Genomic DNA, 16,436 nt, shown 5'->3' with positions numbered 1-16,436 from the left:
TCCATGGAAGATTCACTAATGGTCACAGGAAAAGAATTAGCAAGAAATTACTCGCTATCTCGATTACTGGAATTTTTAAAAAGCCATTTTAACGGGAAGGAATAGTGCTGAACAGTCTAAGTATTACAACATAATGGAAAGTGTACGATTTTCTGAAATATCAAAATCTGTACTTGTTCATTTGTGGGCTTCTCCGTCGAACTTTAAAATCATGAAATAAAGCTGCATGATTCTCTCAAAATAGTAGCACCTTTACAACGGCCGTGCAGACGTTTTGAAATCTTTCATCCGATAAGTTTACGGCTTTCCTCACACTGTAGTTGATGGATTCCAAGGTTGATGACATTTGCGGAAGCCAAGAGGACACTGGCATCGAGTAACTAGCATGACACTGCCTGCAGTCTTTTTTTTCAGCATTATCGCTTCGTTTGCATATTAAAGCTGTAAATACGACACGCGGGGCAATGTAAGTATGGTAAACGTATTGTGATGGCAGCTGGGGAGCGTAAAATCTCCTGAGTGAGCAGACATTCATTTAATAAGCAATCAGTGAGTACGCACTCCAACCAACTTTATTATGAAAGTTCAGCTACACTGTTTTCATACAATTTTTGTTATGAAAGGGCTCCTGGTAAGTAAATCGGTAAGAAATCGCGTGGAAAGGCTTAGATCACTCACTCATACTGCTTGCAGACACTGTTCACACACACACACACACACACACACACACACACACACACACACACACACGTCCGAACCACACGTTACAGCATAAATAAAGCATGGCATTGTAATGAAACTATATTAAGCGTAGCGATGCGTGTAGAAATTAGCGAATAAAAAGGCAAGCAACACTTCCCACTCCAAAATTTGAATAATTTGACTCACTTTTTCAATTTCCACTCTACTCAAGTGCATTTGTGTCAGGATTTTGCTTATTGTAAAAGTTAATAAATCTAAAAGTTCACAGGAAGACTGCATACGACAAAATTCCCTGCCGGACTACCAAAGTGGTACGCAGAAACTGGGGTTCATGGCACTCAAAAACGATTTATTTGTGGTACATATCATAATGTGAAATCCGTATCAGGGTAACCTTGATTTTTGTTCACATACGCAAAGCATTCCCAAGAGACAGAGTCACATTAACGGCCATATCATAGGGCAAACAAGGAATAGTACCTGGGATCTTCGGATTTGCAGTCCGTGTACTCCAAGTCTCACACACTATCAAATAAAATTATATGGTGTTGATAACAGCGTTATTTGTTTGGGTTCATTCGGGTTGGCAACGAAGGTAATGCGCGAGTGTGCAGAAAAATCGCTTCGCTACGTCGTCTGAATTGCTGGACGTCAACGCTGACTCTTGTTTTTAATTTACTTGTGAACCTTCTTTCGCTAGAACAGTCTAGAAATAATTACATCTTACGGTCTTTTGAACGTAGTTGAAAATTCACTAAATTTTCCGGTTATAAAGCCAGTTCGAATACACTCCTGGAAATTGAAATAAGAACACCGTGAATTCATTGTCCCAGGAAGGGGAAACTTTATTGACACATTCCTGGGGTCAGATACATCACATGATCACACTGACAGAACCACAGGCACATAGACACAGGCAACAGAGAATGCACAATGTCGGCACTAGTACAGTGTATATCCACCTTTCGCAGCAATGCAGGCTGCTATTCTCCCATGGAGACGATCGTAGAGATGCTGGATGTAGTCCTGTGGAACGGCTTGCCATGCCATTTCCACCTGGCGCCTCAGTTGGACCAGCGTTCGTGCTGGACGTGCAGACCGCGTGAGACGACGCTTCATCCAGTCCCAAACATGCTCAATGGGGGACAGATCCGGAGATCTTGCTGGCCAGTGTAGTTGACTTACACCTTCTAGAGCACGTTGGGTGGCACGGGATACATGCGGACGTGCATTGTCCTGTTGGAACAGCAAGTTCCCTTACCGGTCTAGGAATGGTAGAACGATGGGTTCGATGACGGTTTGGATGTACCGTGCACTATTCAGTGTCCCCTCGACGATCACCAGTGGTGTACGGCCAGTGTAGGAGATCGCTCCCCACACCATGATGCCGGGTGTTGGCCCTGTGTGCCTCGGTCGTATGCAGTCCTGAATGTGGCGCTCACCTGCACGGCGCCAAACACGCATACGACCAACATTGGCACCAAGGCAGAAGCGACTCTCATCGCTGAAGACGACACTTCTCCATTCGTCCCTCCATTCACGCCTGTCGCGACACCACTGGAGGCGGGCTGCACGATGTTGGGGCGTGAGCGGAAGACGGCCTAACGGTGTGCGGGACCGTAGCCCAGCTTCATGGAGACGGTTGCGAATGGTCCTCGCCGATACCCCAGGAGCAACAGTGTCCCTAATTTGCTGGGAAGTGGCGGTGCGGTCCCCTACGGCACTGCGTAGGATCCTACGGTCTAGGCGTGCATCCGTGCGTCGCTGCGGTCCGGTCCCAGGTCGACGGGCACGTGCACCTTCCGCCGACCACTGGCGACAACATCGATGTACTGTGGAGACCTCACGCCCCACGTGTTGAGCAATTCGGCGGTACGTCCACCCGGCCTCCCGCATGCCCACTATACGCCCTCGCTCAAAGTCCGTCAACTGCACATACGGTTCACGTCCACGCTGTTGCGGCGTGCTACCAGTGTTAAAGACTGCGATGGAGCTCCGTATGCCACAGCAAACTGGCTGACACTGACGGCGGCGGAGCACAAATGATGCGCAGCTAGCGCCATTCGACGTCCAACACCGCGGTTCCTGGTGTGTCCGCTGTGCCGTGCGTGTGATCATTGCTTGTACAGCCCTCTCGCAGTGTCCGGAGCAAGTATGGTGGGTCTGACACACCAGTGTCAATGTGTTCTTTTTTCCATTTCCAGGAGTGTAGTTCTCGAGTTTATGAACGTAATAGAGATGTTGGAACTAATTACATTTCATAAAAGTAATGTATTAACTAATAGTAGTACGGCACACACAGTATTCTCTTTTGTTATTTTGTAAGAATATGGTTTTAATTGAAATAAGTTCCCATTACCTTGATGTGGCCAAGATAAAATTGTGTTCGCAATTAAGTGGTAACATTTAACCTTGAGTTTCAATTAATACTGATTAGCAGGACACGGAAATTTTATGACAATAATGATGCAGCTGCTGACAGCAAAAATTACCGAAAACCGAACGGGAGTGCTACACCTTCACGACGAACGCAAGAAATGTTGTGTACCTTCAAATGAGAAGTTTTGGAATATCCGACCTACAGCCGAGATACCTGTATCAAGAGTTAATACAGTGGCGTGCTTATGTAATAACTTTCTAATTAATTTTCTTAAATCATTTCATTTTACTTTCCGGATAGCGATAGGGTACGTGAAAGCTGCGCGACATTCTGTGTTTATCATAGGGCTGAATAAGTCTTTCGAGAGTTCTGCGTGCAAGGTGCAGCACGCAGTGGGATGTTTAAAAAGTATGAGCTATTTTGGTTGGTGTGACTGGTACATTTAGTTAGGCTGAAGTGACCGGTGTACCGAGTTAGATCGACTACACTGCACACTGTAAGTCGATAAACTATATGGAAGATGTTACAGTAAATTGGACACTCGTGCCTCCTACATCTCCAGTCTTGTCACAAAGAATCGCACCTGCTGCTAGGCTCGGTGGTGGTTCGCGCTCTTACGACGTTACAAGTTAGTGGTCGTACACTGTGAAAACGCTTCAGCTGTCGGAGAAGGTACCACGAGTCCGTCGTGGGGCGCGCCTGCAATCTCTCGAGGGGATAGCAGAAGATGGCACAGACCTGCACGGCGTCGGCGTCCACGTGTGGCGCGTCGGCGGCCTCGAGCAGCTGCTGGTCCGCCCAGGCGCGCACGGCGTCGCTGGCGTCCCTGTAGCGGCGCCAGAGGTCGACGGCGTGGCGGTAGCGCGAGCACAGCTCGCCCAGCGAGCGGCGCGTCTCCTGCCAGCTGGCCACCGCCTCTTCCACGGCCGCAGCCACCTGCCGGGACACCTCTGGCGCGCAGCTGCCCGACAGCGCCGCCGCCGCCTCGTGCAACTCTGTCAGCAGCTGCTCCCTTTCTTCCAACGACCCACTTAGACCCTATTAACACACACCGACATGTCTTACCACCGACCCTCTCAGGCCCTATTAAAATACACGTACATACCTTACTTTCCTTTTTAATGGCGGTTCCAAGCCTGTAGGTACAAATCAGGTTACCTACATTTTTCAGCATACAGGGTGTTACAAAAAGGTACGGCCAAACTTTCAGGAAACATTCCTCACACACAAATAAAGAAAATATGTTATGTGGACATGTGTCCGGAAACGCTTAATTTCCATGTTAGAGCTCATTTTAGTTTCGTCAGTATCTACTGTACTTCCTCGATTCACCGCCAGTTGACCCAATTGAAGGAAGGTAAGGTTGACTTCGGTGCTTGTGTTGACATGCGACTCATTGCTCTACAGTACTAGCATCAAGCACATCAGTACGTAGCGTCAACAGGTTAGTGTTCATCACGAACGTGGTTTTGCAGTGAGTGCAATGTTTACAAATGCGGAGTTGGCAGATGCCCGTTTGATGTATGGATTAGCACGGGGCAATAGCCGTGCCGCGGTACGTTTGTATCGAGACAGATGTCCAGAACGAAGGTATCCCGACAGGAAGACATTCGAAGCAATTGATCGGTGTCTTAGGGAGCACGGAACATTTCAGCCTATGGCTCCCGACTGGGGAAGACTAGAACGACGAGGACACCTGCAATGGACGAGGCAATTCTTCGTGCAGTTGACGATAACCCTAATGTCAGCGTCAGAGAAGTTGCTGCTGTACAAGGTAACGTTGACCACGTCCCTGTATGGAGAGTGCTACGGGAGAACCAGTTGTTTACGGGTACACTTCTACGAATGGTTCATCCAACAATGTGTCAATCCTTATGTCAGTGCAAATGTCCTCTTTACGGATGAGGCTTCATTCCAACGTGATCAAATTGTAAATTTTCACAATCAACATGTGTGGGCTGACGATTATCCGCACGCAATTGTGCAATCACGTCATCAACACATATTTTCTGTGAACGTTTGGGCAGGCATTGTTGGTGATGTCTTGATTGGGCCCCATGTTCTTCCACCTACGCTCAATGGAGCACGTTATCATGATTTCATACGGGATACTCTACCTGTACTGCTAGAACATGTGCCTTTACAAGTACAACACAACAAGTGGTTCATGCACGACGGAGCTCCTGCACATTTCAGTCGAAGTGTTCGTACGCTTCTCAACAACAGATTCGGTGACCCATGGATTGGTAGAGGCGGACCAATTCCATGGCCTCCACGCTCTCCTGACTTCAACCCTCTTGACTTTCATTTATGGGGGCATTTGAAAACTCTTGTCTACGCAACCCCGGTACCAAATGTAGAGACTCTTCGTGCTCGTATTGTGGACGGCTGTGATACAATACGCCATTCTCCAGGGCTGCATCAGCGCATCAGGGATTCCATGCGACGGAGGGTGGATGCATGTATCCTCGCTAACGGAGGACATTTTGAACATTTCCTGTAACAAAGTGTTTGAAGTCACGCAGGTACGTTCTGTTGCTGGGTGTTTCAATTCCATCATTAATGTGATTTGAAGAGAAGTAATAAAATGGGCTCCAACATGGAACGTAAGCGTTTCCGGACACATGTCCACATAACGTATTTTCTTTCTCTGTGTGTGAGGAATGTTTCCTGAAAGTTTGGCCGTACCTTTTTGTAACACTCTGTATACTGTGGATTATGATGCTTCTCCATTTTACTTAACATCCGAAAACATTCTATAATTACGCCGATGAAGCCTTGTGAATATGAAGAAGATGCTACCAATTAGCCTACAGAAAACATGCAGTATGTCTGCGTCACGAGGCGTCTGCTACCGTATGTGCAAGGGCAACGGAAAACGAACAGAGGGAGTCCTAGCGGCCAACACCAGGCGTCTCAATGTGACTACGAGGGTCGTTCAATAAGTAATGCCCACATTTTTTTTCTCAGAACACATTTATGGTTAATAGTCAGAATTTGGTGAGAATATACATCGACAGGTCTTGTCCATGTCCTATTTTTCAACGTAGTCTGCATCAAGTTCTATGGCCGTACGCCAAAGTAGTGGAAGAGCATATTTACCTGCTGGTAAAAGCTCTTATCCTGTTGGCGTAGCCATGTTTTCACTGCATGAATGACACTCTCGTCATCTTAAACGTGTGTTCCCCGTAGATAATCTTTAAGCGGCCCAACATGTAAGTCCGAGCGTGCCATGTCTGGAATGGAACCGGACACACAATCTTCCCAATACCACGCTCGCTTGAGTACACATATCGATCGTACTGGTCACGGGTCTTCTGGTGAAAACGAATCGCAGCCGTCAAAACAAAAATGATCGGCTTAGGGCAACGTATTCTGCACTTTGATGTGCTCAAATCCAACACATTCACTTTTTTTTAGTTCAGGATCGAGAAACGAAAACTTTTTGGTTACAGAATAGATGTATCTGGTGGTAAAACCCAGCGCTTGTTGATTAACCCCTATTGTAGGCCGTTCCTTAAACTGAGAGTATCGAGGGACCATTACTAAATTCATTTGATACAGCTAAAGATCTTCTGCATGGTGCCTGTACACACAACTGATGACGTTTGTACAGCGTCAGAGCACTTTATAGGGGTTTGCCTGTGTTTTTCAAATGGTTCAAATGGCTCTGAGCACTATGGGACTTAACTTATGAGGTCATCAGTTCCCTAGAACTTAGAACTACTTAAACCTAAGGACATCACACACATCCATGCCCGAGGCAGGATTCGAACCTGCGACCGTAGCGCCTAGAACCGCTCGGCCATAGCGGGGGCTTTCCTGTGTTTTTACCGTGTCCACCCCCCACCCCCTTTCCATACACTGACGATCAATAACCCCTCCTCAATAATACCTCTACTATATTTTAATGCCCGAAAGGAGGACATCATGGAGGTCATTGGAGATACAGCAGAAGTTCAGACTGAACGAGGATGGGGAAGGGCAGTGGCCACGGTCTGATTTATGGAAACATTACGACTTTCTTCTCAAGTAGTTTACAGAAAGTACAGAAAAGGTAAAACGGGATGGCCCGACACGAATGGGGATACGGTTCCTCCCTAATATCACGGACGAGTCTAAACAACTGCGCACATTCGATCAGTGTGAGCTGACAGAACATGATCAATATCAGATGCTTCTACTACTATTATGGTTTTTTGACTCCGGGGATCTCGCATGGTCAATCACATGTATGTTGAAACAAGGTGTTTGCGGCAGTCTGCTCTATTTTACATTTGTTACGTGTCGATATCGAATGAACAGATCAGGTACTCCGCTGTTCTACAATATCAGAGGCACATTCCAAATGAGACGGTTCACAGTCATCGCACACTGTGTCTCAATGTTTTATACAAGGTGGTACGAAGATTAGAGAGGTCCCGTCGGCAACGAGGTAATAATTAGAGATGGAATAGAAGCTCGGATTACGGAAGGGAACATCCCGTCATTTGCCTCCACTGATTTAGAGGAATCACGGAAAAACTAAATCTGGATGGCCTGACGGGAATTTCGACCGTCATCCTCCCGAATGCGAGTGAAATGTGCTAATCATTGCGCCACGTCGCTCGATGCGTCCTATAAATACTTCTGCGAAAGTCGGAAACAATTAAGTAACTCAATACCGGAAACACACAACCTCTATCAGCCTGATATTTTCGCGGATGATGCTGCTGTCCAGAGAAGTTTCAACGCTAGAAAACTGCACCGAAATGAAGGACCTGCAGAGGATCGACGCTTGGTGCACTGATTGGAAGCTGGCCCTCAACAAAATGTAATATATCGCCCACAAATAGACAAAAAGACCCATTACTGTATGAATAAACAATTGCAGAACAATCAGCAGAAGCAGTCAAACCCATATAATATCAGAGTATGAGAGGAGGAGAGATTTGAAGTGGCATGACCACATAAAACTAGTCGTAGGTAAGACTGAGACAAATTGGAAGAATTCTCAAAAAGTGTAGTCCACTCGCAAAGGAGGTAGCTAACAAAACGCTCATCCGATCAATACTTTAATATTGCTCATTAGTCTGGGTTCCGCATCAGCTAGGTTTGATAGAGGAAACAGGCCACACAAGAGAAGGGAGTTTCGTTACAAGTTCATCTGATAAGCACAAAATCGTCACGGAGGTGCTCTGCCAACTCCAGTCTCAGACGCTGAAAAAGAGGCGTCGTGCTTCACGATGTGGTTTACTGCTGAAGTTCTGTGGGCGTACGTTCCTGTCAGCCTATACATAGCTTCCTCGTACGGTACATATACCTCGAGAAAAGACAATGAAAGTAAAGTAAAAGAGATTCGAGCTCACACGGAGGCTTACCAACAATCTTTCTTCCCGCAAACCATTCGCGACTGGGGCAGGAAAGGGAGAAGTGACAGTGGTACACAAAGTACCCTCTACCATACACCGAAAGGTGGCTATAGTTAGCACGAACAATGTTTAAAGATAGGTACTTCGGATGACGTGACGGTATACAGTAATCAAACTTCGGTTGAACAATCACACTCAATTACGGCCAAAACAACTAACGCTGAAAGTTTTCCAGTTTTTTGATTCTGTCTTACTTGACGCTTATTGCTACGTAAAACGACAAGATATGCTGCCTTTCGTTTGGGTTGCAAAGAGAGAACAAGGTAAACAATCCTTGTATTGTTCGTCCAGCGCCTGGTCGCTAATTCAACACGGTAAGAGGGAAGTGACGTAGCAGCGGGCAACAGAACTCACAACACACTTCGAAGAGGCACAGAGCGCATGCGCCGCAGAGGTATGTCAACCTTACAGTAAGGAGGCCACACGTACAGATGGAAACCGATGTGCACACCGCAACCTGGTTATGATGTGGGTGTGAAGGTAAAACTTTTCTGGTGTTCATAACAACCACATGTTCGTAAAGATTTCGGGCTTGACGACTTGAAAGAGGGGGCGAGGGGACAAATAAATCGTCTACCTATGTTACTGGCTCAGGCTAACGACAACATTCATACATAAGTTTCAGTTTGATAATGCGGGAGTACAGCAAACTACTTACAACGAGCAGCAAATAGAAATGGCTGCCTCTCAATGACTTTTAATGGTAAACTGCTGTATTTCATTCTGTAACATTATGACGATAGAAATGTCGTACGTGGGCCAACAGCCAACATGGTCCACTTCCCAGCGGTGAGGATTCCACTCGTGGGAAACCATGCGACGAAGACAACGGCCCCGTCATTCGCTCAGCCAGTATAATGCGCCCCAGGAGGACCCACTCGAAGCAATACACTGCGCAGTGACAGAGAGCACAGCGATGCTGTCACAGCAATACCGAAATCGAGAACTGGGGCACAGCAGCTGCTTTCTCGGCAACCTCTTCAGCGTCGGCTCGCACAATCGATAGTGCACTGCGTGCTACTGGCATCAATGTTTCATTCGCTTCACAGCAAATTTATGACATTATCTCGTGAAGGAATATGCTTACACAATATAGTCAGCTTCCTTGATCTCATTAACTGGATGCCAGTTTGCAACAAGAAAAAAACGTCAGTACTAACTGGTTCATGTGTTAGGAAAACAACTTCAGAATATCTCGGAAGGAAAAACATTCCCCAAAACTGGAAAAATATGGTACCAGTACTTACTCATAGGAAAAGCGACATACAAAGCATAAAAAAACTACAGACTTATCAGCCTCCTCTACAATGTACAATGTATCACTAAAATTTGCACCAATCACATACAAAAAACTTAAGACTTTTAATCGAGCAAATGAATACGAGACCTTTGGAAGCTTATATAGCAGAATGAACCATTTGCAAGTCGAAAATAGTGCTATACGGTTGAAGAACGTATATGAGTAACTATTTCGTCTGGAATTTATTGGCTTTGAGAATATTTTTGACTTTGTTTCATAAAAAATAGTAATAACAAGCCCTGAGAAACAAAGCTTTCATTCAACCTCTTCTTACTATATTCAAAACCATAATTATGCCAACGCTACGGCATCCATTACACTACATCACAGAGAAGTCAGGAATTGAAAGAGGAATCAAGTAAACTGTTTAGTGTTTCAAAACCTAAGCCTCCTACGTGTCTCAAACGGAAAGCTTACAGCCAGCACGTTTTGACTGTCGAGTTTGGGGGTCCAGCACTAAAGCGATTACCTGGAAACCGAAATGTAATGGGATCGAATCTCGGTCGGACAAAGGAATATTTCAGTCTGTCTTTAATGTAGCCTTCATCTGTAAATGCTGTGAAGATTATCCAGGAACGACACCTGTTTCGGATCGCACCTTAAATTGCAGGTCCCCTCTTCTTACAAGGGAACCTCCCCATCGCACCCCCCTCAGATTTAATTATAAGTTGGCACAGTGGATAGGCCTTGAAAATCTGAACACAGATCAATTGAGAAAACAGGAAGAAGTTGTGTGGAACTGTGAAAAAATAAGCAAAATATACAAACTGAGTAGTCCATCGGAAGATATTCAACATCAATCACACTGCGAACGCAGGAGCGCTGTGGTCTCGTGGTAACGTGGGCAGCTGCGGAACGAGAGGTCCTTGGTTCAAATCTACTATCGAGTGAAAAGTTTAATTTTTTATTTTCAGTTTATGTGATAAACTCTTATGTTTTCATCACTTTTTTGGGAGTGATTATCACATCCACAAGAAAACCTAAATCGGGCAAGGTAGAAGAATCTTTTTACCGATTCGCCAAATGTACAAGTTAGGTGGGTCGACAACATATGCCTGTCATGTGACGCACATGCCGTCACTAGTGTCGTAAAGAATATATCAGATGTGTTTTCCTGTGGAGGAATCGGTTGACTTATGACCTTGCGATCAAATGTTTTCGGTTCCAATTGGAGAGGCACGTCCTTTCGTCTACTAATCGCACGGTTTTGCGATGCGGTCGCAAAACACAGACACTAAACTTATTACAGTGAACAGAGACGTCAATGAACGAACGGACAGATAATAACTATGCAAAAACAAAGAAAGTAAAATTTTCACTCGAGGGAAGACTTGAACCAAAGACCTCTTGCTCTGCAGCTGCTCACGCTACCACGGGACCACGGCGCTCCTGAGCTCACATTGTCATGATGTTGCCTATGTGGCCCATGGACTACTCAGTTTGTATATTTTGCTTATTTTTTCACAGTTCCACATAACTTCTTCCTGTTTTCTCAATTGATCCGTGTTCAGTTTATCAAGGCCTATCCACTGTGCCAACTTATAACTAAATCTGAGGGGGGTGCGATCGGGAGGTTCCCTTGTTAGGAGAATTGCTGGGTAGGTTAGCGACACACAAAACGCCTAGTGCGTCCAGCTGGAAGAAATGTACAATGCAGTTGAGCCACACGGAAATTTTGTTATCAGCTTTTGATTTACGGCGGTGAGGAATGACCTTTTAATGCGGAAACAATTCGAAAACTGGTGGAAGCTCAGCGAGCAAAAGGAGTCACTTGGAGAAACGGGAAAAGAAGCTAATGGATTATGGCATAGACTGAGCTAGAAGACGTAATAATGAAGAGTGTAATGAAAATCAAATGGAGTTGGTCAGGACACATATCCAGGAGAATGAGGGCGTATGGTTCAAGGAAGTTCGTCGCTGGATAAGAAAACGCCGAAAGTCTTGAAGGTGGGTGGATGACATTAGCAAACTGAAGCAGCTAAGTAATTCGTATTGTGAAGTGAGCTTACACGAAAAGAGAACTACACGGCAGAACTTCAGTTAGCAAATAAAGTGTGTGACATTAAAATTGCTGCAGTTCTATTTTCATGATGCCCGGTAAAATTACTTAAACAGTTTCTTTTTTTTTTTAATCAATTAATGCAGCATGAAAATTATTTCAGAATTCACACATGCGAGCAATGTATTTAACTTTAAGCAGGTCCAAGTGGTCTAATGGGTTGATACTACACAAGTAGAGGCAATACTAGACTCTCATTGTGGTGGTTATTTGCGACATCTTCCGTCGACCTTCAAGACGTGTTGAATTCGCCACTGCACATAAGTTGTTTGGCCTGGAATGTGGTATTACTGTGGGAGGGTACAATGAATAAATGGAATGGCGAAAACAGACGTCTTCGCATTGTCCAGCTACTTTCGCAAACCAATGTGAGGCAGCTGACTCCAGTCTCCCCTGTAGACGTATGGTGCTACAAGTAGGGGAATATAGCGTAAATTGGACAGTTTGTATGTTAGTTGTTTGATAGTTTGTAAGGGAACTTTTTCCGTTATTTTTAGTAACAAATTTTCTGGTTTCCTGCCGTCTGATACAGGAACATTTATATCATTCTTCGTACTTCATTTACACGCATCAGTGTTCAAATAAAATCTTTTGGCTAAAAAATGTAGGTCTTTGCTGTTTCTTTCGGTGTTATAGTTTCATCTGTGAACCTTAATGCCGACATGGCATCCGACCGCGAAAAAATAAACCACACTATTCATCAGAAAGTCGGCCCAGGTGGCCACTTTTCCGAGAAGTTTATTTATAATATATTTACCACACAATAGTTTGCTACTTGTATATATCACACATAATACTACGCAGCGACTTCTAAATCATTTTATATACAAAGCTATCATCCGTTATTCTATCCCTCTGTGATGATTTTCAATTAATTGAAATCTTTTCTGTTCTGTATAGCTTAGTGAAAAATTCTGATAGAAAACGGTCTGCTGTGTCAGCTTGATAGTTTTAAATACCAGAGCACCAACACGTCTTGAAAATACGTTCGCAAATCACAGCAATAAACATGCGATCCTGTTTCGATGGAAAATACGTGTGTGACGGTGAAGAATGTCTTTTCCTGTGGCCGCAAAGCAACATAATGATCCACGTAACACACATAAAAGAAAAGTTCTACGAAAAAGTAGAGATACATTAGGTGGCAAAAAGAAGTAAATGTTTTTAGTTCCTATACATTATTTCTTTTTCTCTTAAAGTATTTGGTGTGATACTTCATAATATTATGTTGATTCAAAATCTGAAGCGGTAAGCTTCTGTCAATAACCACGGTTTGGTGAAAATTCCATTTCCCTAAGAGTCGCCACTTTACCCCACCTTCCCCTACAAACGTACTGTTCAGATGGTTCAAATGGCTCTGAGCACTATGCGACTTAACTTCTGAGGTCGTCAGTCGCCTAGAACTTAGAACTAATTAAACCTAACTAACCTAAGGACATCACACACATCCATGCCCGAGGCAGGATTCGAACCTGCGACCGTAGCGGTCGCTCGGCTCCAGACTGTATCGTCCAGAACCGCACGGCCACTCCGGCCGGCCAAACGTACTGTGCTAGCCGCTGTACTGTGTGTAAGAATGGGGCCATGCTTTGTCTTGCTTTGTGCATTACCAAGACAAACCTCTAACCTGAAATTAGTCGTTTTACTAACGTGACGATGGTAAATACATTCTCACCCGATAGTCATCGTTTACTAATATGACGATCGTAAATACGTTGCAAATCGTATATTAAAACGTTTGTATCGGCAGCCCGGCGAGCCACATCGTTAGGACACCAGCGGGAGCCAGGAAGTAGCGGGGCGACACATGCGGACGTGCGGCGGAAGCGGATTATCGGCAGACCACACCGGATAGTTCACCATCCGGTGCAGCTGTTGCCGTTAAGTAGGGTATTTTATTCCTGGCACTTTCTTTTTCGCACAACTCTACATCATGAGTACAATATTAGCAAGACATGGCCTCTAGGGTCCAAAGAATTTTTAACACCAACAGTAAACCGAACGACAAATAGTAAACAATCTACCAACTTACACACGTTGGGAAAAAGTGAAATACATACTACACATATGTAAAGAAATCTACAAAAAACATTCCGACTTATCTGTGTGGTTATTTCAAACCATAAATGACACCTTTAATCCATTCAAGTTAATGGCGGTTGAGCTCCGTAGTTGGAGACTGAATTACTTGGAAAGAAAAAAAAGCAACCAGCCACTTTTAATGCAGTTTTATTTATAGCAAGGCTTCGAGTGTAATTTCCGACACAAATTTGTAAGCCGACTACATGGCGAAAGTTGTGCTGCATCAGTGAAACTAAAAGTGTATCCTACGTACAAATAAACGGAAAAAAATGAGCTAAAACTTACACAATAAAAGGCAGTCGACAAAAGCGTTCAAATGGTGATATAAATGTCTTAAGCCAACTGATGACTGGTGAAAAGCCGGAAAGCTTCTTTACATTAATAAGGCTAGATAATACGTGACTTGCTGCTTTGCTTCTTCAAGTGACATTAATACAAATCTCCCAAACTGCACTTTCTATTGAGTGTACTGGTAAAATGAATATAGAAGAAACAGCTGAGGGAGTACTAAACGTACTTCCTGAAAGATGTATTATTGCAAGTACCAGTAAAGTACATATGTTAAAAAAATGAAGTATTATAACAACACACTGCAAGCAGCATTCCTAAAACATTCTTAAGCAGTATAGTGAAAAATGTAACAACAACAGATAACGAATAAATGCGGACACCCCACGTTTAAGTGCTATTTTATAAGCAAGAAAATGAATACGGTAAGATTACTAGACGCTACCCCCCTAGAAGATGCTAATGAAGTGTTACGAAATAAGTTGAAAAATCAAAGGTATTAATATCGTTCCGAAACGGACACAGGTCTTAGCACTTAGATACATGTCTGTATAGATATGGATAGTATGAAATTTACCCTGTCTTCCTTTTCCAGCTTCTGCTTGTCAGGGACATTCTTTCAGTGGCGAGCAGCTTCACCTAGGCTGAAGTCCTCTAAACAAGTACAATATGGTACAGCTATATTCACGGTCTGGTAATCGAGGCATTTCCTCGAAGCACTAGTCAAGTTCAAACTTTGAGAATTTTCTTCTGCGCTTTATCGCAAATCTTTCTTGGAGTGTAAAATTGTTGGAATGTGTTGCACGAACACGGAAAATCTGACGGGAGTTGGACTTCTTGATGGCTGTGCGTGTACGGGCAGGTCTAATTATGCTCTGAAATAGATCGCGATTTGTCGGCCTGGAAGCTCCAATTGTCGGCCGTGGTGGTCTAGCGGTTCAGGCGCTCAGTCCGGAACTGCGCAACTACTACGGTCGCAGGTTCGAATCCTGCCTCGGGCATGGATGTGTGTGATGTCCTTAGGTTAGTTAGGTTTAAGTAGTTCTAAGTTCTAGGGGACTGATGACCACAGATGTAAAGTCCCATAGTGCTCAGAACCATTTGAACCATTTTTTTGAAGCTCCAATTGTAAGACTGCGCTAGCATCTTTTGCAATATTCGCTTTTGATCCTCTACTTCCCACCTGATATTCCAAGACCGGTAAGGTACTGCGACACATGGTTACAGGCAAAAGAATTTCACGAACGACGCTCGAACCAGGCGCGTCAATAGAGAAGCGCAGATTTTTGCCATGGCTTGGACTCGTCCGTCGCATTTCCGTCTCGGTACCGCATTCTGGCGCGGTTCTAATTAATTCGGGCCATCGATCAATGGGCGCGTCACGCTCATTACACCACGGCCTTCTTCCATACTTACTGCAATTAGTGGAAAATAAAATTCGTTTCCAAGTTCACTACACGAGTTAAACAAGTCGCATGAAACCATCTGACCGTTGCTATATGCAAAGAGATACATATATCCGCAACTCCCCGAGAATCTCTTGCAATGTCAACTTTTACGAGAGCACAGGTGACGGCTCCCGGCCGTAACTATAGACAGACGGTGCTCCAAATCTCGCGAGAGCCAATGCGTCGTTTCCTAGTGCTGCCACAGACTGAAGCGGTTCTAAGCACTTCCTACAATCAACGGGACGCTCAGAATGAAAAGCAATTTAGATCTCTGTAATACAGGACAGATTAAATTTAAATTGTGGGTCGCTGAGCTAACAGACTGGCGTAATCTTCCTGGGTTATCAATTTAGTAGTAGCTTCGTTCTGGTTTGACGTTTCAACTAGTCATCTTTTAGCTAAGTGAATATCGACGAGAAAGTCTCATTCGCATGTGAACTACTGATGATTTAGAATGATTGTTTACCATTTTGCAGGCTGCTTAAATTAGCTTCACCTACTCTGCATTTAAAGATCTCTATCCGAGTTCGGGTTTAAACATACTTAACAATACTTTACCGGAAGTAACTATGAATACCTAGGAGCAGAGGGAAAGGGATAGGACGAGGGCAACGACAAAAGTACTAACGAGATTACGACACAATAAAATACAGTCATCTTCATCTGCATTACATTAATGGAATCATTCCGTCGATGTAGTAGAAACCGAAACCACACGACGCCGACAACCTTCTATTCATCAACGCTTGCTCAAAACTAAGCCGCG

General features: G+C 44.4%; 1 protein-coding gene across 2 annotated transcripts in view; it reads right to left on the bottom strand.

Annotated features, from left to right (window-relative positions):
- The window catches only part of LOC126416038 (muscle-specific protein 300 kDa-like), a 643,030-nt gene that overhangs the window by 65,180 nt on the left and 561,414 nt on the right, over positions 1 to 16,436 (bottom strand). For both annotated transcript variants that reach the window (XM_050083501.1, XM_050083503.1), the window contains one exon: positions 3,821 to 4,120. In XM_050083501.1, coding sequence (XP_049939458.1) covers positions 3,821 to 4,120 — 300 coding nt within the window. The remainder of the gene's footprint in view (positions 1 to 3,820; positions 4,121 to 16,436) is intronic.

Source organism: Schistocerca serialis, chromosome 8, assembly GCF_023864345.2.
Source record: "Schistocerca serialis cubense isolate TAMUIC-IGC-003099 chromosome 8, iqSchSeri2.2, whole genome shotgun sequence".
NCBI classification, from domain to species: Eukaryota; Metazoa; Arthropoda; class Insecta; order Orthoptera; family Acrididae; genus Schistocerca; species Schistocerca serialis.
This window is presented reverse-complemented; position numbering and strand designations above follow the sequence as displayed.